This window comes from Oncorhynchus nerka, linkage group LG27, assembly GCF_034236695.1.
Source record: "Oncorhynchus nerka isolate Pitt River linkage group LG27, Oner_Uvic_2.0, whole genome shotgun sequence".
NCBI lineage: Eukaryota > Metazoa > Chordata > Actinopteri > Salmoniformes > Salmonidae > Oncorhynchus > Oncorhynchus nerka.
Window position 1 is genome coordinate 95,759,816 of NC_088422.1, and position 27,195 is coordinate 95,787,010.

The following is a 27,195-nucleotide window of genomic DNA, read 5'->3' on the forward strand; positions in this document are numbered from 1 at the left end:
TTTATCTTTCTTCTCCTACCCCTCATGACTACTCATTTTATATTTCTTCTCCTACCCCTCATGACTACTCATTTTATCTTTCTTCTCCTACCCCTCATGACTACTCATTTTATCTTTCTTCTCCTACCCCTCATGACTACTCATTTTATCTTTCTTCTCCTACCCCTCATGACTACTCATTTTATCTTTCTTCTCCTACCCTTCATGACTACTCATTTTATCTTTCTTCTCCTACCCCTCATGACTACTCATTTTATCTTTCTTCTCCTACCCCTCATGACTACTCATTTTATCTTTCTTCTCCTACCCCTCATGACTACTCATTTTATCTTTCTTTGCCTACCCCTCATGACTACTCATTTTATCTTTCTTCTCCTACCCCTCATGACTACTCATTTTATCTTTCTTCTCCTACCCCTCATGACTACTCATTTTATCTTTCTTCTCCTACCCCTCATGACTACTCATTTTATCTTTCTTCTCCTACCCCTCATGACTACTCATTTTATCTTTCTTTAAATGGATGTATTCTAAATCAATTTGTGCTTTGACTTCATTTGTAAAATGTAAAATATGTTTTTCCTAATTAAATGCTGTTTCTATACGTAACCACCAGGTGTCTCTAGTCTTCAGAAAGGGATGTTAAGCTATTACCATATTGCTTAAAGGGATGGTCCACTCAAAATAAAATCTACGTGATTTTGGATAAGGCATTTGATAAGTCTGTATTCCTTAGATGTACACAAGGGTGGAAGGGTTACTGGCTAGGGTTTGTAATATATAGTACATAAAGTATAGGGGGGTTTTCTTTGGTTTCTTTTCAACCTTCACTGGAACTAGGAGGCAAATGTCCATTAAACCTAATGGGTCTGGTCCCTATGGTCAGTTAAAATCTTAACTCCGAGTCCCATCTGGATGCAATGCCTGGAAAAATAGTTTTTCTTTTTACATGGAAACTGTATTCAAGCCAGGTAATGAAAAACAAACAGTGATTTGCAATGAGCTGTGCAGTGCCTGTCCGCCCCATTGCCTGGGGCCCTTTTGTAGAGAATACACTGTATAGAAGCTTTGCCCAGGTTCGCTCCTATAGACAACTATGAACAGGAACAGGAATGACATTATTTCTGCTTATCACTGTTTGTTGGCATGGCCTCCCCGCAGATCTCGCAGGCCAGAGCCTGAGGGGGTTTTACAGTACAATGACGTCCTGATTCAGGCTTCCCTGAATTCCCTCGCCATACAAACACAGACAGAAAACATCTTTCCCTGGAGTATCATCAACTCGCCATCTCTGTTCTCTCCATTAAAAGTGACAGTGTTTTTCCCTGCAACACTCTCGACATGCCAATATGCAGCCACTCCCCTTTTCCTTTGGACTTCCAGAACTCAACATGGCACGTCTGTAAAAACAGAAGCTGGAGAGTTCAGATGCATGGTGAGTATGCATGGAGCTTGTCCATCATCACACAGAGAGAGAGAGAGAGAGAGAGAGAGAGAGAGAGCAGAATGCCAGTGTGACTCCTGGTGAAAAGAAAGGGTTAAATCTCTCTCTTTAGTGTGGTGAGTGTGTGTTCTCCTCAACAGCTGCTTTGCATCTAGAGCCCAGAGAACGAGAGGATAGTGGGATTGATGTGGAGTGTTCTGAACAGGAACACTTTAGATTCCAGACTCCTGTCACTCCTCAGTGACATCATGTGTGTTCTGGTTCCTAGTTCTATGGTCCTTGTGTGCCAGAGGGTGCAGCCCACTGGGAGGACGACAATGCCCCCTCATCTGCAACCCAGACACCTCCTGCCTCTTCTTCTCCATGTCATTCTACTCTGCCTTCATGCAACTGCCTGGCCCCACGGTAAGAGCTAGAGCCATGATTCCATCATATACTGGCGACAACTCATTTCATTCAGATGTATGACTCTACGAAGCCTGCTGTAACTTGTATTAGCCTCCCTATTCTGAACTGTTCACACAACTTCCATTGTTAGAGTTTTTCTTTTGCACTTGCTGAGTCATTTATTTCCTCTCTGAGTCATATGGGCATAACTGTCTGAGTTAACTTCTATAGTCACATACCTAGTTATGTCTGAGTTAACTTCTATAGTCACTGACCTAGTCAAGTCTGGGTTTTAACTTCTATAGTCACATACCTAGTTATGTCTGAGTTAACTTCTATAGTCACATACCTAGTTATGTCTGAGTTAACTTCTATAGTCACATACCTAGTCAAGTCTGGGTTTTAACTTCTATAGTCACATACCTAGTCATGTCTGAGTTAACTTCTATAGTCACATACCTAGTTATGTCTGAGTTAACTTCTATAGTCACATACCTAGTTATGTCTGAGTTAACTTCTATAGTCACATACCTAGTCAAGTCTGAGTTAACTTCTATAGTCACTGACCTAGTCAAGTCTGGGTTTTAACTTCTATAGTCACATACCTAGTTATGTCTGAGTTAACTTCTATAGTCACATACCTAGTTATGTCTGAGTTAACTTCTCTAGTCACATACCTAGTCAAGTCTGGGTTAACTTCTATAGTCACATACCTAGTTATGTCTGAGTTAACTTCTCTAGTCACTTACCTAGTTATGTCTGGGTTTTAACTTCTCTAGTTACCTAGTCATGTCTGGGTTTTAACTTCTAGTCACTGACCTAGTCATGTCTGAGTTAACTTCTCTAGTCACTGACCTAGTCATGTCTGAGTTAACTTCTCTAGTTACATACCTAGTTATGTCTGAGTTAACCTCTCTAGTCACATACCTAGTCATGTCTGAGTTAACTTCTATAGTCACTGACCTAGTCATGTCTGAGTTAACTTCTCTAGTAACTTACCTAGTCAAGTCTGAGTTAACTTCTCTAGTCACATACCTAGTCATGTCTGGGTTTGAACTTCTCTAGTCACATACCTAGTCATGTCTGGGTTTGAACTTCTCTAGTCACATACCTAGTCATGTCTGAGTTAACTTCTATAGTCACATACCTAGTTATGTCTGAGTTAACTTCTCTAGTAACTTACCTAGTCATGTCTGAGTTAACTTCTATAGTCACATACCTAGTTATGTCTGACTACTCTATTTTACCTAGTCATGTCTGAGTTAACTTCTATAGTCACATACCTAGTTATGTCTGAGTTAACTTCTATTTTACCTAGTCATGTCTGGGTTTTCTCTATAGTCACATACCTAGTCAAGTCTGAGTTAACTCATAGTCACTGACCTAGTCATGTCTGAGTTAACTTCTCTAGTTACATACCTAGTTATGTCTGAGTTAACCTCTCTAGTCACATACCTAGTCATGTCTGAGTTAACTTCTATAGTCACTGACCTAGTCATGTTTTATCTTTCTTCTTACCTAGTCAAGTCTGAGTTAACTTCTCTAGTCACATACCTAGTCAAGTCTTTATCTAGTCACATACCTAGTCATGTCTGGGTTTGAACTACTCTAGTCACATACCTAGTCATGTCATTTTGAACTTTCTAGTCACATACCTAGTCATGTCTGAGTTAACTTCTATAGTCACATACCTAGTTATGTTTTAACTTTCTTCTCCTAGTCATGTCTGAGTTAACTTCTATAGTCACATACCTAGTTATGTCTGAGTTAACTTCTATTTTACCTAGTTTCTGGGTTTTAACTTCTAGTCACATACCTAGTCAAGTCTGAGTTAACTCTATAGTTACCTTCATGTCTGGGTTTTAACTTCTATAGTCACATACCTAGTCATGTCTGAGTTATTTTACTTCTATAGTCCATACCTAGTTATGTCTGAGTTAACTTCTATAGTCACATTTTATCTGAGTTTTCTATAGTCACATACCTAGTCAAGTCTGGGTTTTAACTTCTATAGTCACATACCTAGTCATTTTAGTTCTTTCTATAGTCACATACCTAGTTATGTCTGAGTTAACTTCTATGTCACATACCTAGTCAAGTCTGGGTTTTACTTCTATAGTCACATACCTAGTCATGTCTGAGTTAACTTCTATACTCACCCTAGATATGTCTGAGTTAACTTCTATAGTCACATACCTAGTTATTTATCTATAGTCACATACCTAGTCAAGTCTGAGTTAACTTCTATAGACTGACTAGTCAAGTCTTTTTAACTTCTATAGTCACATACCTAGTTATGTCTGAGTTAACTTCTATAGTCACATACCTAGTTATGTCTGAGTTAACTTCTATAGTCACTTATCTAGTTATGTCTGGGTTTTAACTTCTCTAGTCACATACCTAGTCATGTCTGAGTTAACTACTCATCACTTTAGTCATGTCTGAGTTAACTTCTCTAGTCACTTACCTAGTCATGTCTGAGTTAACTTCTATAGTTTACCTAGTCAAGTCTGAGTTAATTTCTATAGTCACTGACCTAGTCAAGTCTGAGTTACTTCTATAGTCACATACCTAGTTATGTCTGAGTTAACTTCTCTAGTCACTTACCTAGTTATGTCTGAGTTGACTTCTATAGTCACATACCTAGTCAAGTCTTTTAGTCACATACCTAGTTATGTCTGAGTTAACTTCTCTAGTCACTTACCTAGTTATGTCTGGGTTTTAACTTCTCTAGTCACATACCTAGTCATTTTTCTTCTCTAGTCACTGACCTAGTCATGTCTGAGTTAACTTCTATAGTCACATACCTAGATATGTCTGAGTTAACTTCTATAGTCACATACCTAGTTATGTCTGAGTTAACTTCTATAGTCACATACCTAGTCAAGTCTGAGTTAACTTCTATAGTCACTGACCTAGTCAAGTCTGGGTTTTAACTTCTATAGTCACATACCTAGTTATGTCTGAGTTAACTTCTATAGTCACATACCTAGTTATGTCTGAGTTAACTTCTATAGTCACTTATCTAGTTATGTCTGGGTTTTAACTTCTCTAGTCACATACCTAGTCATGTCTGAGTTAACTTCTCTAGTCACTTACCTAGTCATGTCTGAGTTAACTTCTCTAGTCACTTACCTAGTCATGTCTGAGTTAACTTCTATAGTCACTGACCTAGTCAAGTCTGAGTTAACTTCTATAGTCACTGACCTAGTCAAGTCTGAGTTAACTTCTATAGTCACATACCTAGTTATGTCTGAGTTAACTTCTATAGTCACATACCTAGTCAAGTCTGGGTTAACTTCTATAGTCACATACCTAGTTATGTCTGAGTTAACTTCTCTAGTCACTTACCTAGTTATGTCTGGGTTTTAACTTCTCTAGTCACATACCTAGTCATGTCTGGGTTTTAACTTCTCTAGTCACTGACCTAGTCATGTCTGAGTTAACTTCTCTAGTCACTGACCTAGTCATGTCTGAGTTAACTTCTCTAGTTACATACCTAGTTATGTCTGAGTTAACTTCTCTAGTCACATACCTAGTCATGTCTGAGTTAACTTCTATAGTCACTGACCTAGTCATGTCTGAGTTAACTTCTATAGTCACATACCTAGTCAAGTCTGAGTTAACTTCTCTAGTCACATACCTAGTCAAGTCTGAGTTAACTTCTCTAGTCACATACCTAGTCATGTCTGGGTTTGAACTTCTCTAGTCACATACCTAGTCAAGTCTGAGTTAACTTCTATAGTCACTGACCTAGTCATGTATGGGTTTTAACTTCTCTAGTCACTTACCTAGTCAAGTCTGAGTTAACTATAGTCACTGACCTAGTCAAGTCTGAGTTAACTTCTCTAGTCACTTACCTAGTCAAGTCTGAGTTAACTTCTATAGTCACATACCTAGTCATGTCTGAGTTAACTTCTTAGTCACTTACCTAGTTATGTCTGGGTTTTAACTTCTCTAGTCACATACCTAGTCATGTCTGAGTTAACTTCTATAGTCACATACCTAGTTATGTCTGAGTTAACTTCTATAGTCACATACCTAGTTATGTCTGAGTTAACTTCTATAGTCACATACCTAGTCATGTCTGAGTTAACTTCTATAGTCACTTACCTAGTTATGTCTGGGTTTTAACTTCTCTAGTCACATACCTAGTCATGTCTGAGTTAACTTCTCTAGTCACTTACCTAGTCATGTCTGAGTTAACTTCTATAGTCACTGACCTAGTCAAGTCTGAGTTAACTTCTATAGTCACATACCTAGTTATGTCTGAGTTAACTTCTCTAGTCACTTACCTAGTTATGTCTGAGTTAACTTCTATAGTCACATACCTAGTCAAGTCTGGGTTAACTTCTATAGTCACATACCTAGTTATGTCTGAGTTAACTTCTCTAGTCACTTACCTAGTTATGTCTGGGTTTTAACTTCTCTAGTCACATACCTAGTCATGTCTGGGTTTTAACTTCTCTAGTCACATACCTAGTTATGTCTGAGTTAACTTCTCTAGTCACTTACCTAGTTATGTCTGGGTTTTAACTTCTCTAGTCACATACCTAGTCATGTCTGGGTTTTAACTTCTCTAGTCACTGACCTAGTCATGTCTGAGTTAACTTCTCTAGTCACTGACCTAGTCATGTCTGAGTTAACTTCTCTAGTTACATACCTAGTTATGTCTGAGTTAACTTCTCTAGTCACATACCTAGTCATGTCTGAGTTAACTTCTATAGTCACTGACCTAGTCATGTCTGAGTTAACTTCTATAGTCACATACCTAGTCAAGTCTGAGTTAACTTCTATAGTCACATACCTAGTTATGTCTGAGTTAACTTCTCTAGTAACTTACCTAGTCAAGTCTGAGTTAACTTCTCTAGTCACATACCTAGTCAAGTCTGAGTTAACTTCTCTAGTCACATACCTAGTTATGTCTGAGTTAACTTCTATAGTCACATACCTAGTCAAGTCTGGGTTTTAACTTCTATAGTCACATACCTAGTCATGTCTGAGTTAACGATAGTCACATACCTAGTTATGTCTGAGTTAACTTCTATAGTCACATACCTAGTTATGTCTGAGTTAACTTCTCTAGTCACTTACCTAGTCATGTCTGAGTTAACTTCTATAGTCACTGACCTAGTCAAGTCTGAGTTAACTTCTATAGTCACATACCTAGTCATGTCTGAGTTAACTTCTATAGTCACATACCTAGTTATGTCTGAGTTAACTTCTATAGTCACATACCTAGTTATGTCTGAGTTAACTTCTATAGTCACATACCTAGTCAAGTCTGGGTTTTAACTTCTATAGTCACATACCTAGTCATGTCTGAGTTAACTTCTATAGTCACATACCTAGATATGTCTGAGTTAACTTCTATAGTCACATACCTAGTTATGTCTGAGTTAACTTCTATAGTCACATACCTAGTCAAGTCTGAGTTAACTTCTATAGTTACTGACCTAGTCAAGTCTGGGTTTTAACTTCTATAGTCACATACCTAGTTATGTCTGAGTTAACTTCTATAGTCACATACCTAGTTATGTCTGAGTTAACTTCTATAGTCACTTATCTAGTTATGTCTGGGTTTTAACTTCTCTAGTCACATACCTAGTCATGTCTGAGTTAACTTCTCTAGTCACTTACCTAGTCATGTCTGAGTTAACTTCTCTAGTCACTTACCTAGTCATGTCTGAGTTAACTTCTATAGTCACTGACCTAGTCAAGTCTGAGTTAACTTATATAGTCACTGACCTAGTCAAGTCTGAGTTAACTTCTATAGTCACATACCTAGTTATGTCTGAGTTAACTTCTCTAGTCACTTACCTAGTTATGTCTGAGTTAACTTCTATAGTCACATACCTAGTCAAGTCTGGGTTAACTTCTATAGTCACATACCTAGTTATGTCTGAGTTAACTTCTCTAGTCACTTACCTAGTTATGTCTGGGTTTTAACTTCTCTAGTCACATACCTAGTCATGTCTGGGTTTTAACTTCTCTAGTCACTGACCTAGTCATGTCTGAGTTAACTTCTCTAGTCACTGACCTAGTCATGTCTGAGTTAACTTCTATAGTCACATACCTAGTCATGTCTGAGTTAACTTCTATAGTCACATACCTAGTTATGTCTGAGTTAACTTCTATAGTCACATACCTAGTTATGTCTGAGTTAACTTCTCTAGTCACTTACCTAGTCATGTCTGAGTTAACTTCTATAGTCACTGACCTAGTCAAGTCTGAGTTAACTTCTATAGTCACTGACCTAGTCAAGTCTGAGTTAACTTCTATAGTCACATACCTAGTTATGTCTGAGTTAACTTCTCTAGTCACTTACCTAGTTATGTCTGAGTTAACTTCTATAGTCACATACCTAGTCAAGTCTGGGTTAACTTCTATAGTCACATACCTAGTTATGTCTGAGTTAACTTCTCTAGTCACTTACCTAGTTATGTCTGGGTTTTAACTTCTCTAGTCACATACCTAGTCATGTCTGGGTTTTCCATCTAGTCACTGACCTAGTCATGTCTTTCTCTAGTTACATACCTAGTTATGTCTGAGTTAACTTCTCTAGTCACATACCTAGTCATGTCTGAGTTAACTTCTATAGTCACTGACCTAGTCATGTCTGAGTTAACTTCTATAGTCACATACCTAGTCAAGTCTGAGTTAACTTCTCTAGTCACATACCTAGTCAAGTCTGAGTTAACTTCTATAGTCACTGACCTAGTCATGTATGGGTTTTAACTTCTCTAGTCACTTACCTAGTCAAGTCTGAGTTAACTATAGTCACTGACCTAGTCAAGTCTGAGTTAACTTCTCTAGTCACTTACCTAGTTATGTCTGAGTTAACTTCTATAGTCACATACCTAGTTATGTCTGGGTTAACTTCTATAGTCACATACCTAGACATGTCTGAGTTAACTTCTATAGTCACATACCTAGTCATGTCTGAGTTAACTTCTATAGTCACATACCTAGTCATGTCTGAGTTAACTTCTATAGTCACATACCTAGTTATGTCTGAGTTAACTTCTATAGTCACATACCTAGTCAAGTCTGAGTTAACTTCTCTAGTCACTGACCTAGTCAAGTCTGAGTTAACTTCTCTAGCCACTGACCTAGTCAAGTCTGAGTTAACTTCTCTAGTCACTGACCTAGTCAAGTCTGAGTTAACTTCTCTAGTCACTGACCTAGTCATGTCTGGGTTTTAACTTCTCTAGTCACTGACCTAGTCAAGTCTAAGTTAACTTCTCTAGTCACTGACCTAGTCAAGTCTGGGTTAACTTCTCTAGCCACTGACCTAGTCAAGTCTGAGTTAACTTCTCTCGTCACTGACCTAGTCAAGTCTGGATTTCCTTCTGTTAGAAAGCTGAGGACATTTTCTATGTATTGTAACACTCATTTTGACCAGACTGTAATGAGAATATGTATGACTGTAGTACTCTATTAAACCCCCTAGAAATCGAATTAGCATAACAAAATAATCCCTGTAAAAAGACGTCAGTTTAAACTAGAGATATCTGTTCACCTAGATATATTTCAATCCGCCAATGTTGCACTTCCGAATCTGCGGTGAAAGGTGAAAGGTGAAAGGTGAAAGGTGACAGAGCTAGAGCTAGATATTTGTCAGACCATGAGACATCCCAAAAATGGGTCTTCTCACAAAATTGTCTGTAGCATCCGAAGAGTTTGGCCTGACCCCTCTATGGAAAGATGATACTCTAACGAACACGGTGGTGTTCTCCGTTTTGCTCTACAACCCCCACAAAAGTATTAGAACTCGTCGTAAGTCGGTAAAGACGATCTGCCGACTTACATTTACATTTACATTTAAGTCATTTAGCAGACGCTCTTATCCAGAGCGACTTACAAATTGGTGCGTTCACCTTATGACATCCAGTGGAACAGCCACTTTACAATAGTGCATCTAAATATTTTAAGGGGGGTGAGAAGGATTACTTTATCCTATCCTAGGTATTCCTTAAAGAGGTGGGGTTTCAGGTGTCTCCGGAAGGTGGTGATTGACTCCGCTGTCCTGGCGTCGTGAGGGAGTTTGTTCCACCATTGGGGGCCAGAGCAGCGAACAGTTTTGACTGGGCTGAGCGGGAACTGGACTTCCTCAGTGGTAGGGAGGCGAGCAGGCCAGAGGTGGATGAATGCAGTGCCCTTGTTTGGGTGTAGGGCCTGATCAGAGCCTGGAGGTACTGAGGTGCCGTTCCCCTCACAGCTCCGTAGGCAAGCACCATGGTCTTTAGCGGATGCGAGCTTCAACTGGAAGCCAGTGGAGAGAGCGGAGGAGCGGGGTGACGTGAGAGAACTTGGGAAGGTTGAACACCAGACGGGCTGCGGCATTCTGGATGAGTTGTAGGGGTTTAATGGCACAGGCAGGGAGCCCAGCCAACAGCGAGTTGCAGTAATCCAGACGGAAGATGACAAGTGCCTGGATTAGGACCTGTGTTCCTGTGTGAGGCAGGGTCGTACTCTGCGGATGTTGTAGAGCATGAACCTACACGGGCCACCGCCTTGATGTTAGTTGAGAACGACAGGGTGTTGTCCAGGATCACGCCAAGGTTCTTAGCGCTCTGGGAGGAGGACACAATGGAGTTGTCAACCGTGATGGCGAGATCATGGAATCGGGCAGTCCTTCCCGGGAGGAAGAGCAGCTCCGTCTTGCCGAGGTTCAGCTTGAGGTGGTGATCCCTCATCCACACTGATATGTCTGCCAGACATGCAGAGATGCGATTCGCCACCTGGTCATCAGAAGGGGGAAAGGAGAAGATTAATTGTGTGTCGTCTGCATAGCAATGATAGGAGAGACCATGTGAGGTTATGACAGAGCCAAGTGACTTGGTGTATAGCGAGAATAGGAGAGGGCCTAGAACAGAGCCCTGGGGGACGCCAGTGGTGAGAGCGCGTGGTGAGGAGACAGATTCTCGCCACGCCACCTGGTTGGAGCGACCTGTCAAGGACGCAATCCAAGCGTGGGCCGCGGGAGATGCCCAACTCGGAGAGGGTGGAGAGGAGGATCTGATGGTTCACAACGAAGGCAGCCGATAGGTCTAGAAGGATGAGAGCAGAGGAGAGAGAGTTAGCTTTAGCATTAGCGCCTGTGATACAGAGAAGAGCAGTCTCAGTTGAATGACTAGTCTTGAATCCTGACTGATTTGGATCAAGAAGGTCATTCTGAGAGAGATACTGTAGGAGAGCTGGCCAGGACGGCACGTTCAAAAGTTTTGGAGAGAAAAGAAAGAGGGATACTGGTCTGTAGTTGTTGACATCGGAGGGATCGAGTGTAGGTTTTTTCAGAAGGGTGCAACTCTCGCTCTCTTGAAGACGGAAGGGACGTAGCCAGCGGTCAGGGATGAGTTGATGAGCGAGGTGAGGTAAGGGAGAAGGTCTCCGGAAATGGTCTGGAGAAGAGAGGAGGGGATAGGGTCAAGCGGGCAGGTTGTTGGGCGGCCGGCCGTCACAAGACGCGAGATTTCATCTGGAGAGAGAGGGGAGAAAGAGGTCAGAGCACAGGGTAGGGCAGTGTGAGCAGAACCAGCGGTGTCGTTTGACTTAGCAAACGAGGATTGGATGTCGTCGACCTTCTTTTCAAAATGGTTGACTAGTCATCTGCAGAGAGGGAGGAGGGGGAGGGGGAGGAGGATTCAGGAGGGAGGAGAAGGTGGCAAAGAGCTTCCTAGGGTTAGAGGCAGATGCTTGGAATTTAGAGTGGTAGAAAGTGGCTTTAGCAGCAGAGACAGAAGAGGAAAATGTAGAGAGGAGGGAGTGAAAGGATGCCAGGTTTTCAGGGAGGCGAGTTTTCCTCCATTTCCGCTCGGCTGCCCGGGCCCTATTCTGTGAGCTCGCAATGAGTCGTCGAGCCACGGAGCGGGAGGGGAGGACCGAGCCGGCCTGGAAGATAGGGGACATAGAGAGTCAAAGGATGCAGAAAGGGAGGAGAGGAGGGTTGAGGAGGCAGAATCAGGAGATAGGTTGGAGAAGGTTTGAGCAGAGGGAAGAGGTGATAGGATGGAAGAGGAGAGAGTAGCGGGGAGAGAGAGCGAAGGTTGGGACGGCGCGAAACCATCCAGTGTGGGCAGTGTGGGAAGTGTTGGATGAGAGCGAGAGGGAAAAGGATACAAGGTAGTGGTCGGAGACTTGGAGGGGAGTTGCAATGAGGTTAGTGGAAGAACAGCATCTAGTAAAGATGAGGTCAGCCGAGGTCGAATTGCCTGCCTTGTGAGTAGGGGGGAAGGTGAGAGGGTGAGGTCAAAGAGGAGAGGAGTGGAAAGAAGGAGGCAGAGAGGAATGAGTCAAAGGTAGACGTGGGGGAGGTTAAAGTCGCCCAGAACTGTGAGAGGTGAGCCGTCCTCATGAAAGGAGCTTATCAAGGCATCAAGCTCATTGATGAACTCTCCGAGGGAACCTGGAGGGTGATAAATGATAAGGATGTTAAGCTTGAAAGGGCTGGTAACTGTGACAGCATGGAATTCAAAGGAGGCGATAGACAGATGGGTAAGGGGAGAAAGAGAGAATGACCACTTGGGAAGATGAGGATCCCGGTGCCACCAGACCAGAAGCTCTCGGGGTGTGTGAGAACATGGGCAAACGAAGAGAGAGCAGTAGGAGGCGGTGTTGTCTTGGTGATCCATGTTTCCGTCAGTGCCAAAGTCGAGGGACTGGAGGGAGGCATAGGCTGAGATGAACTCTGCCTTGTTGGCCGCAGATCGGCAGTTCCAGAGGCTACCGGAGACCTGGAACTCCACGTGGGTCGTGCGCTGGGACCACCAGATTAGGGTGGCGCGGCCTTGTTTTGTGTGGAGCGTTTGTATGGTCTGTGCAGAGAGGAGAGAACAGGGATAGACAGACACATAGTTGACAGGCTACAGAAGAGGCTACGCTAATGCAAAGGAGATTGGAATGACAAGTGGACTACACGTCTCGAATGTTCAGAAAGTTGCTTACGTAGCAAGAATCTTATTGACTAAAATGATTAAAATGATACAGTACTGCTGAAGTAGGCTAGCTGGCAGTGGCTGCGTTGTTGACTTTGTAGGCTAGCTGGCAGTGGCTGCGTTGTTGACACTACACTAATCAAGTCGTTCCGTTGAGTGTGATAGTTTCTACAGTGCTGCTATTCGGGGCTAGCTGGCTAGCTAGCAGTGTTGATTACGTTGCGTTCGTTAAAAGAACGACTGTAGCTGGCTAGCTAACCTAGAAAATCGCTCTAGACTACACAATTATCTTTGATACAAAACGGCTATGTAGCTAGCTACGATCAAACAAATCAAACCGTTGTACTGTAATGAAATGAAATGAAAATGTGATACTACCTGTGGAGCGAGCGGAATCCTTGTTGTTGAGTGAGGAAGTTCTATTCGGTAGACGTTGGCTAGCTGTTGGCTAGCTAGCAGTGCCTCCTACGTTAAGACGACAAATAGCTGGCTAGCTAACCTTTGTAAATTAAGATAATCACTCTAAAACTACACACTCTAAACTACACAATTATCTTGATACGAAGACAGCAAAGACAACTATGTAGCTAGCTAACACTACACTAATCAAGTCGTTCAGTTGAGTGTAATAGTTTTTACAGTGCTGCTATTCGGTAGACGATGGGCGTTTGCTAGCTGGCTAGCTGGCTAGCTGCTGGGCAGATAGCAGTTGACTACGTTAGGCACGAAAATACGATAATTACGCAATTATCTTTGATACAAAGACGGCTATGTAGCTAGCTAGGAAGAAATTGCTAAGATTAGACAAATCAAACCGTTGTACTATAATGAAATGTAATGAAATGTAATGAAAAGTTATACAACCTGCGGACCGAAGTGCGGATGCAACCGCTCGCTCCAACCCGGAAGTAGGACACCAGACTTCTGTCTGTAGCGTCCCAACAGTTTGGGCTACACACTAATAGGATGTGAGACTCCCATGAACACGTACATGTGGTTGTTATGCTCTAGGACCCCCACAGGCCTCACAAGACCTTCCTGAAGGTCCCCCGGTAACAGTTGAAAAATGAATGGAAGTATATATGGAGACTTAATGCTAAAACAACAACAAATGACAGACACTTCAGAACAAACTTCCTTTAGATTTTTTTTTTGGGGGGGGACCATCTGTTGTTCCATGTAGTGAATCTGTTATTCGATGTGTTTGTACGAGCAGTTTGGCCAAATACATTTTTTCATAAACTATTTGTTTTTATATTGTATTTTATACTTCAAGGGGTCTTAAAATGTCTAATCAAATAGATAAATGACCCTTGGTGTGACCTTTTTAAAACAATTCCACATAGATAGTAGAACCCCAGATTAGACAGGGGTTAGTCTGTAGAGGGTTAAAGACATGCCTTTGGAACCATCACGAGACAAGGTCAGATTGGGTTTGGGGGGGTTTCTTGCTATTGTAATGACCCCTGGGGGAGCACGATGTGAACTGTGAACCATGAATTTATGATTCAAGCACATTAGCCCTGTTCCAATAGGATGAACCCACTCAGCAGAGTTAGTCACCAGAGAACTGTAGAATCACAGCATAGAATCACATAGAACTTGCCACAAGGCATCTGGAAGTTGATGAGAGGTATCTAACCAATTATAGTCTCACAGAGGATTGCTACCCTAAACCCTCCTCCAGTGTACACATGCTATACTTAAGCAATAAGGCCCGAGGAGTTGTTATATCTTGGCCAATATACCACACCTAAAGTCTGTTCTTACGACACAGCCCTTAGCAGTGATACATTGGCTATATACCACAAACCCCTGAGGTGCCATATTGCCATTATAAACTGTTTACCAACACAAATTAGTTTTGCATCATACCCGTGGCATATTGTCTGTTATACACACTGCTAGAAGGCTGTTTCAGCATCCAGGACCCAAACTGCTAATGTAGCTATGGCTGCGTTTACACAGGGAGCACAATTCTGATATTTTGCCCTAATCATTGGCAAAAGAGCTGATCTGATTGGTCAAAAGACACATTAGTGGACAAAATATATATTAGAATTGGTCTGCCAGGTTTAACGTAGCGTTATAGAGCCCTAGTCAAACGAATATGATAACCAGATCTTCATCCCCAAAAAACATTATTCCAGTACAGAGAGGAAACATTCAAATGTATGTACAGACGAGGCGTCCTTGTTTTGTGTTGCATTCAAATGTATGTACAGACGAGGCGTCCTTGTTTTGTGTTGCTTTCAAATGTATGTACAGACGAGGCGTCCCTTGTTTTGTGTTGCGACTACAGACGAGACGTCCTTGTTTTGTGTTGCTTTCAAATGTATGTACAGGAGGCGTCCTTGTTTTGTGTTGCATTCAAATGTATGTACAGACGAGGCGTCCTTGTTTTGTGTTGCATTCAAATGTATGTACAGGAGGCGTCCTTGTTTTGTGTTGCATTCAAATGTATGTACAGACGAGGCGTCCTTGTTTTGTGTTGCTTTCAAATGTATGTACAGACGAGGCGTCCTTGTTTTGTGTTGCATTCAAATGTATGTACAGATGAGGCGTCCTTGTTTTGTGTTGCTTTCAAATGTATGTACAGACGAGGCGTCCTTGTTTTGTGTTGCTTTCAAATGTATGTACAGAAGAGGCGTCCTTGTTTTGTGTTGCATTCAAATGTATGTACAGATGAGGCGTCCTTGTTTTGTGTTGCTTTCAAATGTATGTACAGACGAGGCGTCCTTGTTTTGTGTTGCTTTCAAATGTATGTACAGACGAGGCGTCCTTGTTTTGTGTTGCATTCAAACTGTAGCTAAATATTATTTTGGCAAGTATACCTGCTGGTTACAAGTCCAACACTCTAACCACTAGGATACCTGCTGGTTAGAAGTCCAACACTCTAACCACTAGGATACCTGCTGGTTACAAGTCCAACACTCTAACCACTAGGATACCTGCTGGTTACAAGTCCAACACTCTAACCACTAGGATACCTGCTGGTTACAAGTCCAACACTCTAACCACTAGGATACCTGCTGGTTACAAGTCCAACACTCTAACCACTAGGATACCTGCTGGTTACAAGTCCAACACTCTAACCACTAGGATACCTGCTGGTTACAAGTCCAACACTCTGACCACTAGGATACCTGCTGGTTACAAGTCCAACACTCTAACCACTAGGATACCTGCTGGTTACAAGTCCAACACTCTAACCACTAGGATACCTGCTGGTTACAAGTCCAACACTCTAACCACTAGGATACCTGCTGGTTACAAGTCCAACACTCTAACCACTAGGATACCTGCTGGTTACAAGTCCAACACTCTAACCACTAGGATACCTTGATTCACAACATGCCAGTCTCTCTATGTGAAACTCCCTTGATACGACATTGCTTGTTGTTTTGAGTTTAGGCTGGGTATCATGTGTTGTGCAGGTATGTGTTAATACATGTGTGAATTGGAAATGTGTTTCTTTTTGCATATCCCAACTCTCCCTGAGACACCCTCAGGGAATGGGGTCACGACCAGGGTCAGCGATTGTCAACAGTGACCTTGGAGCAATTAGGGTTCAGTGCCTTGCTCAAGGGCACATTCTTCAACTTGCCGGGCTCGGGGATTCGATCTAGCAACCTTTCGGTTAATGACCCAATGCTCTAACCGTTAGGCTACTTGCCACCGCTATAATGGGCTTTAGGAAATACATTTGATTGACTGATTGATTGATTTTAGATTCCAGAGGTGTGGTGGATGACAAGTGTCCCAGCTCAGAGTGGAACCACATGTGTAGGGACTGTTGTGAGTACCAGCTGATCCAGTGTAGATGTCCTTCCCAGGGGGCACGGGTGGGCTACTCCGTCCCCTGCTGCCGCAACCAACTGGACCAGTGTGACCCCTGCATCATCCACCCTGGTAAACAACCTATCAGACCTCTACCAAAGATACTGGTAACTAACCCCCAAATATCTCATCGTTGTCATTTCCAGTGGGAGCAAATTAAGCATGTTGGGCAGAACAGGCATGGAGGTGGGCAGAACCAAGCACGACCTAGCGAGATCCTGTTGTCATGTTTTAGCATATATTTGCATATTTCTGCTAGGTAACACCTTCTTTGTGAAGTGTTCATGTGCAATAATTCAATTCGCCGTTGCATTCCTTGTAAACAAAACCATTTTTGGGAACTTTGGTAAAGGGTCAAGTACACAAAACTTAGTTCACTCTGTTCATAACAGATTGTAATTTGGGAAGAGAACTGTATTGACACCAAGTTTCATTTAGCTCCATTTTCTCCCACGTTCCGCCCCTGGACTTCCTCCCATCACCAAATTTGGTGGTGAGAAGAAGCTGTAAACGGACGCTTCAGATTTCTACATCCTGTGAGACATCTGTCTCCTTCTATTTAATCTGTGCCCTCTACTGCTTCTCTGTTTCTCCCTTCCAGCTTTCTTACCCAAACTGTTTGCACACTGACATTTGTCTTCTTATTCTTCACATGTTGATAATGCTTTAACGTTAAGATGTAATTACAAGGATTCACTTTTCTTACAGATTTATTAACGTTTAACTGAACCAAAACATTGAACGTGATTAAACATTGGTTGAAATTACATGTCATTTAGCTGCTTGCAGAACACTGACCTGATCTCCTGGCTCCCCTGTTTCTCCTCTTCCCTCAGGCTGCAGTCTGTTTGAGAACTGTAAAACCTGTCACAATGGGACGTGGGAGGCCAAGGATGATTTCTTCATCCGAGGGAGATTCTGTACGGACTGTCGTCAGGGCTGGGCAGGTGGAGACTGCAAGAGTGAGTCAGCTGTTTCAGGGGTAGAGCATTTTCTAAATTACAGTCCTTGGGAGTTTTTCACTTGTTTCATTGCCAGTGTTGGGGAGTAGTGAACTACATTGAAATGTTGGTAACATTTCAGTAGTTAATTACTTTTTAGCCATATAGTGGTGTATCTAAATACTGGAACTACACACTACTTTTTTTGCTAAAAGAAAATGTGTGAAGTAGGCAATCATTTTCTTACTTTTTTGGCATCCTACCTGTCAAATTCATCTGACCTGTCTAATTCTCACTTGAAACATAGTTTGTATGTTTAATAGGCTAAATTAAACACTATGTTATCTTCTGACTCTAGTGTGATCTGTTCTTGCAATTTGTATTCTATGACATTTTATATTTATACAGTGTATCAAATCAAATCAAAAGTAAGTTCAGTTAAGAAAGCTGTGTTTATAACTTCAGTGTAGCTCAACCTCTGCCGATGTGATGTAATTGGTAGCTTGGTGAACTATATTTTCAGAGGAGCTTCCCCAACGCTGTTCATTACACATCGACTTGAATGACTTGCTACAAACATCTATGTTCTAATCTCTAGTTATTTTGTGTTGCATTATGGGAGCTCAGAGTATGTGTTCTTGTCCCTAGCATGTGGAGGAGTGATTCGTAGAGCCCAGGGCCACATCATGCTGGAGAGTTACCCCATCAATGCGCACTGTGAGTGGAGGGTGCAGGTAGAGAAAGGGGAGAACGTGGAGCTCAGGTGGGTCCCTGAATTGATTATACTGTACCACACTGTCAAATTCATTGAATCTCTCATTTGCTTTCATGAAGTTGAATGTTATTCTATGAGGAAGTTGTCTGTCTCAATCCAGTCGCAGCTTTCATGGATCCGTACTGAATTTTTTTAGTAAGATGATGTCCTAGTATGGACACTATATAGATTAATATCTTATCCTACTTAACAGCCAAACATGATGATAACAAAGACCTTGTTTGGATCCGCCCAGGTTCTCCATGCTTAGTCTAGAGCCTGACCACAACTGTCACTATGACTACGTGGAGCTGCGAGATGGTGACAGCCTGAGCTCCCCCGTCATTGGCCGGTTTTGTGGGAATGAGCTGCCTCCACCAATCAGAACCTCTGGAAGCAGGCTGCACGTCCTGTTTGTCTCAGATGGCTACAACAACTTTGATGGCTTCTTTGCCGCTTTTCAGCAGATCTCAGGTAGCTACAGGCAGGTTTTATTGCCCTTATGAACAAGACTTTAGCATAGATGTTGCATGTCCTTATATGGTTACATTTTGGCCAAGATGATTTAAATCAGGCAGGTCTGTCAGTCAGCACTTTATATGCACAGGAGACTGACATATAACAAAACTGTTTGACATAGAAACACCAGATTTTCATCAGTTAAATTTCTTTGTAAATCTTTTATTTAAAATATAACATTCCACCCATGAGGCCAAAAGGGGGCGCTATTGGTCACTGACTGCAGGAAAAGGCTACGGGTCATTTCAGGAGTCCAGACCAAACTGGGGATGGTTGATATAATATTTCTACACAGACAACACTCTCTCTGCCTTCCAGTTGCTAGGAGTCAGGTGTGTGTGTTGCCAGCGAGGCCCGTGAACGGGGAGCTCCTCTCTGTGTACGGCCTGGAGGATGAGCTCCTGGCTGTTCAGTACCTGTGCCACCCACCCTACACACTGACTGGCAGCCCCCAGAGGACCTGCCTGCCCAACGCCACCTGGAGTGGCACGGTGCCCATCTGTGGGAAGGTAGATAAAGGTAAAGTTAAAGATCATGTAAATGAATGGATCAACGTTATTGAGCCCCTCCACAGACAGGAATGTTGCAGACCTGAGTACTGATGGAACAGGTGCATTACATTAGATGATGCCTCACGTGTCAATAAAATAAACTACACAAGGAAAACGAGAAGAGAGTACACAAGGAAAACGAGAAGAGAGTACACAAGGAAAACAAGGAGAGTACACAAGGAATACAAGAAGAGAGTACACAAGAAAAACAAGAAGAGAGTACACAAGGAAAACGAGAAGAGAGTACACAAGAAAAACAAGAAGAGAGTACACAAGGAAAACGAGAAGAGAGTACACAAGGAAAACGAGAAGAGAGTACACAAGGAAAATGAGAAGAGAGTACACAAGGAAAACAAGAAGAGAGTACACAAGGAAAATGAGAAGAGAGTACACAAGGAAAACAAGGAGAGTACACAAGGAAAACAAGGAGAGTACACAAGGAAAATGAGAAGAGAGTACACAAGGAAAACGAGAAGAGAGTACACAAGGAAAACGAGAAGAGAGTACACAAGGAAAACAAGGAGAGTACACAAGGAAAACAAGAAGAGAGTACACAAGGAAAACAAGAAGAGAGTACACAAGGAAAACAAGAAGAGAGTACACAAGGAAAACAAGAAGAGAGTACACAAGGAAAACGAGAAGAGTACACAAGGAAAACGAGAAGAGAGTACACAAGGAAAACGAGAAGAGAGTACACAAGGAAAACGAGAAGAGAGTACACAAGGAATGAACATACACACCATAGTCATGGTAGACCATTGAATAACCAGCCCATTTCTCAAAACATGACTCTCCTCCATCTCTTTGTGTCTCTCAGAGCCCATTCGACCCAGTCAGAGCCCGTTCGACCCAGTTAGAGGGGTGCAGACCCAGTCAGAGCCCATTCGACCCAGTCAGAGGGGTGCAGACCCAGTCAGAGGGCTCGGGGTGTGTCCTCCTCCAGCCAGGCTGCACCATGGCTACCTCCAGCTGGTCCGGGGCTCTGGAGGAGGTCCTGACACAGTGGACTACTTCTGTAACCCCTCCTACATCCTGAGTGGCGGCTCCCGGAGCACCTGTCTCCCAGATGGCTCGTGGAGTGGCCGGCAACCACTGTGTGTGAGAGGTATACTGACAGCAAACAGCCATTTATATAAAACACCTGCACATGTTTATCCACATTTATAAACTGACTTGTTCCAGCCCTGAATGCTAATTATCTGAAAGCCGTGGTATATCAGACAGTATACCACGGGTATAACAAAACATACATTTTTACTGCTCTAATTACGTTGGTAACCAGTTTATAATAGCAATAAGGCACCTCTGGGGTTTGTGATATATAGCCAATATATCACGGCTAAGGGCTGTGTCCAGGCACTCTTTGTTGCGTTGTGCATAAGAACAGCCCTTAAGCGTGGTATATTGGCGATATATCACACCCCCTTGGGCCTTATTGCTTAAATAACATCAGACTGTATAGTGCTTTAGTGCTGCTGTTTATGTTACTGGACTGTTGATTACGTGGTTAAGGGCTCTTCCTCTGTGTTCACAGCCTGTCGAGAGCCTAAGGTATCTGAGCTGGTGAGACACAAAGTTGTGAAGCCAAAGGCCCCATCCAGGTATGACCCCATACACCCAGGTATGACCCGTACATCCAGGTATGACCCGTACATCCAGGTATGACCCGTACACCCAGGTATGACCCGTACATCCAGGTATGACCCGTACATCCAGGTATGACCCGTACATCCAGGTATGACCCGTACATCTAGGTATGACCCGTACATCCAGCTATGATGCCATACACCCAGGTATGACCCGTACATCCAGCTATGATGCCGTACACTCAGGTATGACCCGTACATCCAGGTATGACCCGTACATCCAGGTATGACCCGTACATCCAGGTATGACCCGTACATCCAGGTATGACCCGTACATCCAGGTATGACCCGTACACCCAGGTATGACCCGTACATCCAGGTATGACCCGTACATCCAGGCATGACCCGTACATCCAGGTATGACCCGTACATCCAGGTATGACCCGTACATCCAGGCATGAGCCGTACTATTCTACTATTATAGTCTCATTCTGACTGTTTGTATGTCAATCTGTACAAAGCCGGCACCTTGATTGAATTTATACACTGCTTCTAGTTTTTGAGTGGATTAGGTTTTATTTTACAGCAGTGGTGTCAAACTCAGTCCACAGAGGGACAAATGTCTACAGGTTTTTGTTTTTTTCCTACAGGAATAGTCCAGTCCACAGGCTTCACACCTCATCCAGTCATAAGGTCTATGACAGTCACCCCCCTGGCATGGACCCACCCTCCTCAGGGAACCTCCCCAGCACCCAAGACCCTGTCCTGAGGGAATTACCCCGTGGTTTCCACCAGCTGTCCACTAGCATAGAGTATGAGTGTGCCTCCTCTCTCTACCAACACTACGGTAGCCCCCAGCGCACCTGTCTGAAGACTGGCAGGTGGAGCGGGCATCATGTCTCCTGCTCGCCAGGTGAGGGCAGCGCTGACTTAAAGAACAGATGCAAAGAAAGGGAGATGTACTCAAACTTAGTCAGCCAATGTCTTGAGGGAATGAACAGATTTGGTTTTACAAATATGGTCCCACTTTATTTGATCCATTTATACAATTCAGTACACATTAATGAAACACTGTTCAAATGTCCCTAATGCATTTACATCAGTTAGCAGATGCTCTGGTTAAGTGCTTTGCTCAAGGGCACATTTGACAGATTTTTTAGCTAGTTGGCTCAGGGATTCGAACCAGCGACCTTTCGGTTACTGACCAAACACTCTTAACCGCTAGGCTACCTGCCTCCATAGGTGTACATGGTAGTTAGAAATATAATCAGAAACAACCTATTTCCTCTCCCATCTCTGACACCTACTCCTCTCTCTTTCTGTAACAGTGTGTGGTCAACTCCCAGCAGGCTTCAGCCATCAGAACCTCACTGAGATTGGATGGCCCTGGCATGCAGCCATCTACCTCCGCTCCCACATCATCCACAGAGCTGGCTCTGGCCTACAGACGGCACCAGAGGAGGCCTCCTCTCCCTGGCAACTGGCGTGCAGTGGAGCACTAGTCACCCAGCTCAGTGTGCTGGTGGCAGCTCACTGCCTGGTGGTGGCAGGAGTGGGCAAGCCGCAGTGGGTAGATCCAGCCAACATTAAAGTGGTGATGGGAATGCACAGCCCGGGCCAGATGAGGACACTGAAACAACTGCAGGTGGGTGTGAGTGATGCTAAGCTAGGGGGATGCTCTATCTACACAGGGGGTAAAAGTCTCTCTTGAAGTCTGTGAATACAGTTGTGAAGCCGTTATAATACTGTCTTGACAACGTCTACAAGGTCCAATCTGCAGTTTAAACAATAACAAAGCAGACACACCACCACTGTTTTTGGTAAAAAGCTGTGGAATGTGGCTGGAGAAATGTCACCACTCTCAATGTCTTAGACACAGCTATGGATTGCAAGGACTGACCATGGATTGCAAGGACTGACCATACATAATGATGTAGAAAATTATATTGTAACCGTATTTTGAGGCTATACAGTGTTTGTTTACATTTACATTGTTTACAAACATTGGAGCAAAATAAGCTTATATGTTGAGTTCAGATGGGGTACGACAATTGAACTAAAAGAATGTATATAAGAATGGGTACCAATGGGTATTTATCATTAATTCATAAGTGGATCAATGAACTGTAGATTGCTCCTTTAATGCCTACCAAAACATGCCAAGGTGATTTATGATAGGCCCATTTTAAAGGTGCAGTCTAATTGTCTTGATTTCCATATTATATCAGATTATTCCTCTAATACTTCTTGTGGTGTAACTGTAAAAAAACATTAAAAGATCCTGTGTCCTCCACATAATAATGTCCAACAAATTATAATATTTGGATATCATCAGTAAATACATATGATATTACATATCATTGGATATCATCAGATTTCACTGAAACACATTTCTGTCAGCATTGTAAAATCCTTAGGTAAATGTAGGCCCATAAGGTGCTAAAATGTTGGACAATATAGTCACTTCAAATCCTGAACTGAGAAACACCTACAGATGTAGGATCTTAATTTGAACCAGTTTGCAACAGCAGGAAAATAATCTTGCAGCAGCAGGAAATGTGAAGTATTATATGGATTATAATTAATGGACATGTTTGTTGGGGTTGATACATTTTGCATAAGGCTAATCAAGACTGTCATTTCAAAGTGTAAATTACAAACTTCAGAAGCCTTTCTAAACCTCAAATACACTACAGGTTTTACATTTCCAGCACTGTTCTTCTGCAACAGGGTGATCAAATTAAGATCCTACTAAGATCTGTATGACACACTGGTATAAATCATATATTGTCATGTCAATGGGAGATGTAGGAAACTAAGGTTGGGGGTTGGTCCTAAACAATTAGACCTCCTTGCGTTATGCACAAACACTTCCCTCCGGAGAACAGATTGTAAGACTATTGTTGCCAACCTCACCGACCAAATCTCAATGCACATGGCAAGTCAGTAAGCTGTACTTAGGTCCGGCCAAGTTGCATGCTGGGACACTTATGTGTTTAGACTGAGCCAAGCAAGCTGCCACTGCTCTAACTCTCCGCACGGCATTCATTGTGGTCCATCTGTCTCATGTCTCCTCTGATCCAACAGGTTTCCTCTGTCCTGGTCCATCCCAGCTTTGATCCTGTGACACTGGACTCGGACCTGGCCGTTCTGAAGCTACGGGACAAGGCCAAGATCAGTGAGCGTGTGCTGCCCGTGTGTCTCCCCAAAATGCAAGGTGGGGAGGTGACCGCCACACAGGGCTATGCCACAGGCTGGCTCCTTACATCTGACTCAAGGTCCAGTTCCAAACCCAGCCTAGACGCCGAGACAGCCCAGACTGGAGTAGTCGAGCTGGGGGATGTCGTTCAGTGCGAGAGGCAGTTTGCTCAGAGCGGGGCCCCTGTCACCATCACTGACAATATGCTGTGTGCAATGCGCCACCCTCTCAATCCCACCAAGCCTTGTCCCACTGTCAGTGCAGGCATTACAATCATACCATCTCCTGCCACTAAGCCATCATCGGGTCCTTCGGGGGGACAGGGGGATGATAGTGTTGTCTGGGAGCTTCTGGCATTAGAAAGTTTTGGTTATGAGAAATGGAACTGTGGCCCAGGGCTTTACACAGTCCATACCCGGATAAACAACTTCAAAGACTGGATACAGAAAAACATGAAGTAGATCTCTGATTTGACTCCAGTCTCAGCCACTCTGTCACCATCATTGACAGCCTGTGTTATTTTTCTAACAACTCACTTACTCAGTGTTGCCAGTTCCCTGAAACAGATAACAGGGCTAAGCGCTTGACAGTGCATTCGGCTGAGCCAATTGGAAACTTCCTAAGACGAGATGTGGGGAGGACAGTCATCCCTGGCACTATTTACTATGATGTATATTTACCACTAATTACTATTATGTACACTGAACAAAAATATAAACGCAACATGTAAAGTGTTGGTTCCATGTTTCATGAGGTGAAATAAAAGATCCCAGAAAATGCTCCATACACACAAAAAGCTTATTTCTCTCAAATGTTGTCCACAAATGTGTTTACATCTCTGTTAGTGAGCATTTCTCCTTTGCCAAGATAATCCATCCACCTGACAGGTGTGGCATATCAGCAAGCTGATTAAACAGCATGATCATTACACAGGTGCACCTTGTGTTGGGGACAATAAAAGGACACTTTAAAATGTGCCGTTTGGTTACAGTGCCACAAATGTCTCAAGTTTTGAGGGAGAGTGCAATTGGTATGCTGACTGCAGGAATGTCCACAATAGCTGTTGCCGGATAATTTAATGTTAATTTCTCTACCATAAACTGCCTAGGACGTTGTTTTAGAGAATTTGGTTGTACATCCAAACGGCCTCCCAACCGCAGACCACAGACCTGATGTCAACATTGTGAACAAAGTGCCCCATGGTGGCAGTGGGGTTACGGTATGGTCAGGCATAAACTACAGACAATGAAAACAATTGCATTGTATCGATGGCAATTTGAGTACACAGAGATATCGTATTTGAATGTATTATGGCTCCCCAATAGATGCTAACAAGACAGCAGCTACTCTTCCTGGGGTCCAGCAAAATAAAGGCAGTTAAACATTTTTTTTGAACATTATAATACATTCACAACATATTAACAAAATATACCATGACGAGATCCTGAGGCCCATCGTCGTGCCATTCATCCGCCTCCATCACCTCATGTTTCAGCATGATAAAGCAAAGCCCCATGTCGCAAGGATATGTACACAATTTCTGCAATCTGAAAATGTCCCAGTTCTTCCATAAAATCACCATATAATAACAATAACATAAGCATATCGTAACCATATCATAACCATAAAATCACCATATCTTAACCATATCATAACCAGAAAATCACCATAAAATAATATCATAACCATAAAATAACCATATAATAACCATAAAATAATATCATAACCATAAAATAACCATATAATAACCATAAAATAATATCATAACCATAAAATAACCATAAAATAACCATAAAATAACCATAACATAACTGTATCATAATCATATAATCATAAAATAACCATATCATAATTATATCATAACCATAAAATCACAATAAAATAACTGATATTACCATATAATAACCATATAATAACCATATAATAACCATAAAATAACCATATAATAACCATATAATAACCATAAAATAATATCATAACCATATAATAACCATATAATAACCATATAATAACCATAAAATAACCATATAATAACCATATAATAACCATAAAATAACCATAAAATAACCATATAATAACCATAAAATAATATCATAACCATAAAATAACCATATAATAACCATAAACTAACCATAACATAACTGTATCATAATCATATAATCATAAAATAACCATATCATAATTATATCATAACCATAAAATCACAATAAAATAACTGATATTATAATTATATCATAACCATATAATAACCATATCATAGTCATATCATTGTCATATCATATCATAATCATATCATAACCATATCATAACCATATCATAATCATATCATAATCATATCATAACCATATCATAATCATATCATAATCATATCATAACCATATCATAACCATATCATAACCATATCATAACATATCATATCATAACCATATCATAACCATATCATAATCATATCATAATCATATCATAATCATATCATAACCATATCATAACCATATCATAACCATATCATAATCATATCATAACCATATCATACCCATATCATAACCATATCATAACCATATCATAACCATATCATAATCATATCATAACCATATCATAACCATATCATAACCATATCATAATCATATCATAATCATAATCATATCATAATCATATCATAATCATATCATAATCATCATAACCATATCATAACCATATCATAATCATATCATAACCATATCATAATCATATCATAACCATATCATAATCATATCATCATATCATAACCATATCATAACCATAAAATCACAATAAAATAACCGATATTATAATTATATCATAACCATATAATAACCATATCATAGTCATATCATTGTCATATCATATCATAATCATATCATAATCATATCATAATCATATCATAATCATATCATAACCATATCATAATCATAACCATATCATAATCATATCATAACCATATCATAACCATATCATAATCATATCATAATCATATCATAATCCATATCATAATCATATCATATCATAACCATATCATAAT

At 41.7% G+C, this 27,195-nt stretch overlaps 1 protein-coding gene across 2 annotated transcripts; it reads left to right on the plus strand.

Annotated features, from left to right (window-relative positions):
- The first annotated feature begins 1,610 nt into the window (after positions 1-1,610).
- pamr1a (peptidase domain containing associated with muscle regeneration 1a) lies at positions 1,611-25,964 on the plus strand. 2 transcript variants are annotated; one of them, XM_065012374.1, is made up of 11 exons: positions 1,611-1,849; positions 16,501-16,680; positions 17,445-17,570; positions 18,198-18,312; positions 18,560-18,777; positions 19,141-19,341; positions 20,191-20,478; positions 20,908-20,974; positions 21,610-21,872; positions 22,288-22,604; positions 24,047-25,964. In XM_065012374.1, the coding sequence occupies exons 1-11, from the start codon at positions 1,630-1,632 to the stop codon at positions 24,617-24,619; spliced, it is 2,568 nt and encodes an 855-aa protein (XP_064868446.1). In that variant the 5' UTR covers positions 1,611-1,629; the 3' UTR covers positions 24,620-25,964. The 2 variants fall into 2 exon arrangements, with proteins under 2 accessions (XP_064868446.1, XP_064868447.1); XM_065012375.1 differs by lacking the exon at positions 19,141-19,341.
- The last annotated feature ends 1,231 nt before the right edge of the window (positions 25,965-27,195 follow it).

Coding starts and splice junctions, on each gene's coding strand:
- pamr1a (XM_065012374.1), top strand. CDS start 1,630: ATGTGGAGTGTTCTGAACAGGAACACTTTAGATTCCAGACTCCTGTCA. Junction 17,571..18,197: donor GGCAGGTGGAGACTGCAAGA/GTGAGTCAGCTG, acceptor TCTTGTCCCTAG/CATGTGGAGGAGTGATTCGT. Junction 22,605..24,046: donor GGACACTGAAACAACTGCAG/GTGGGTGTGAGT, acceptor CTGATCCAACAG/GTTTCCTCTGTCCTGGTCCA.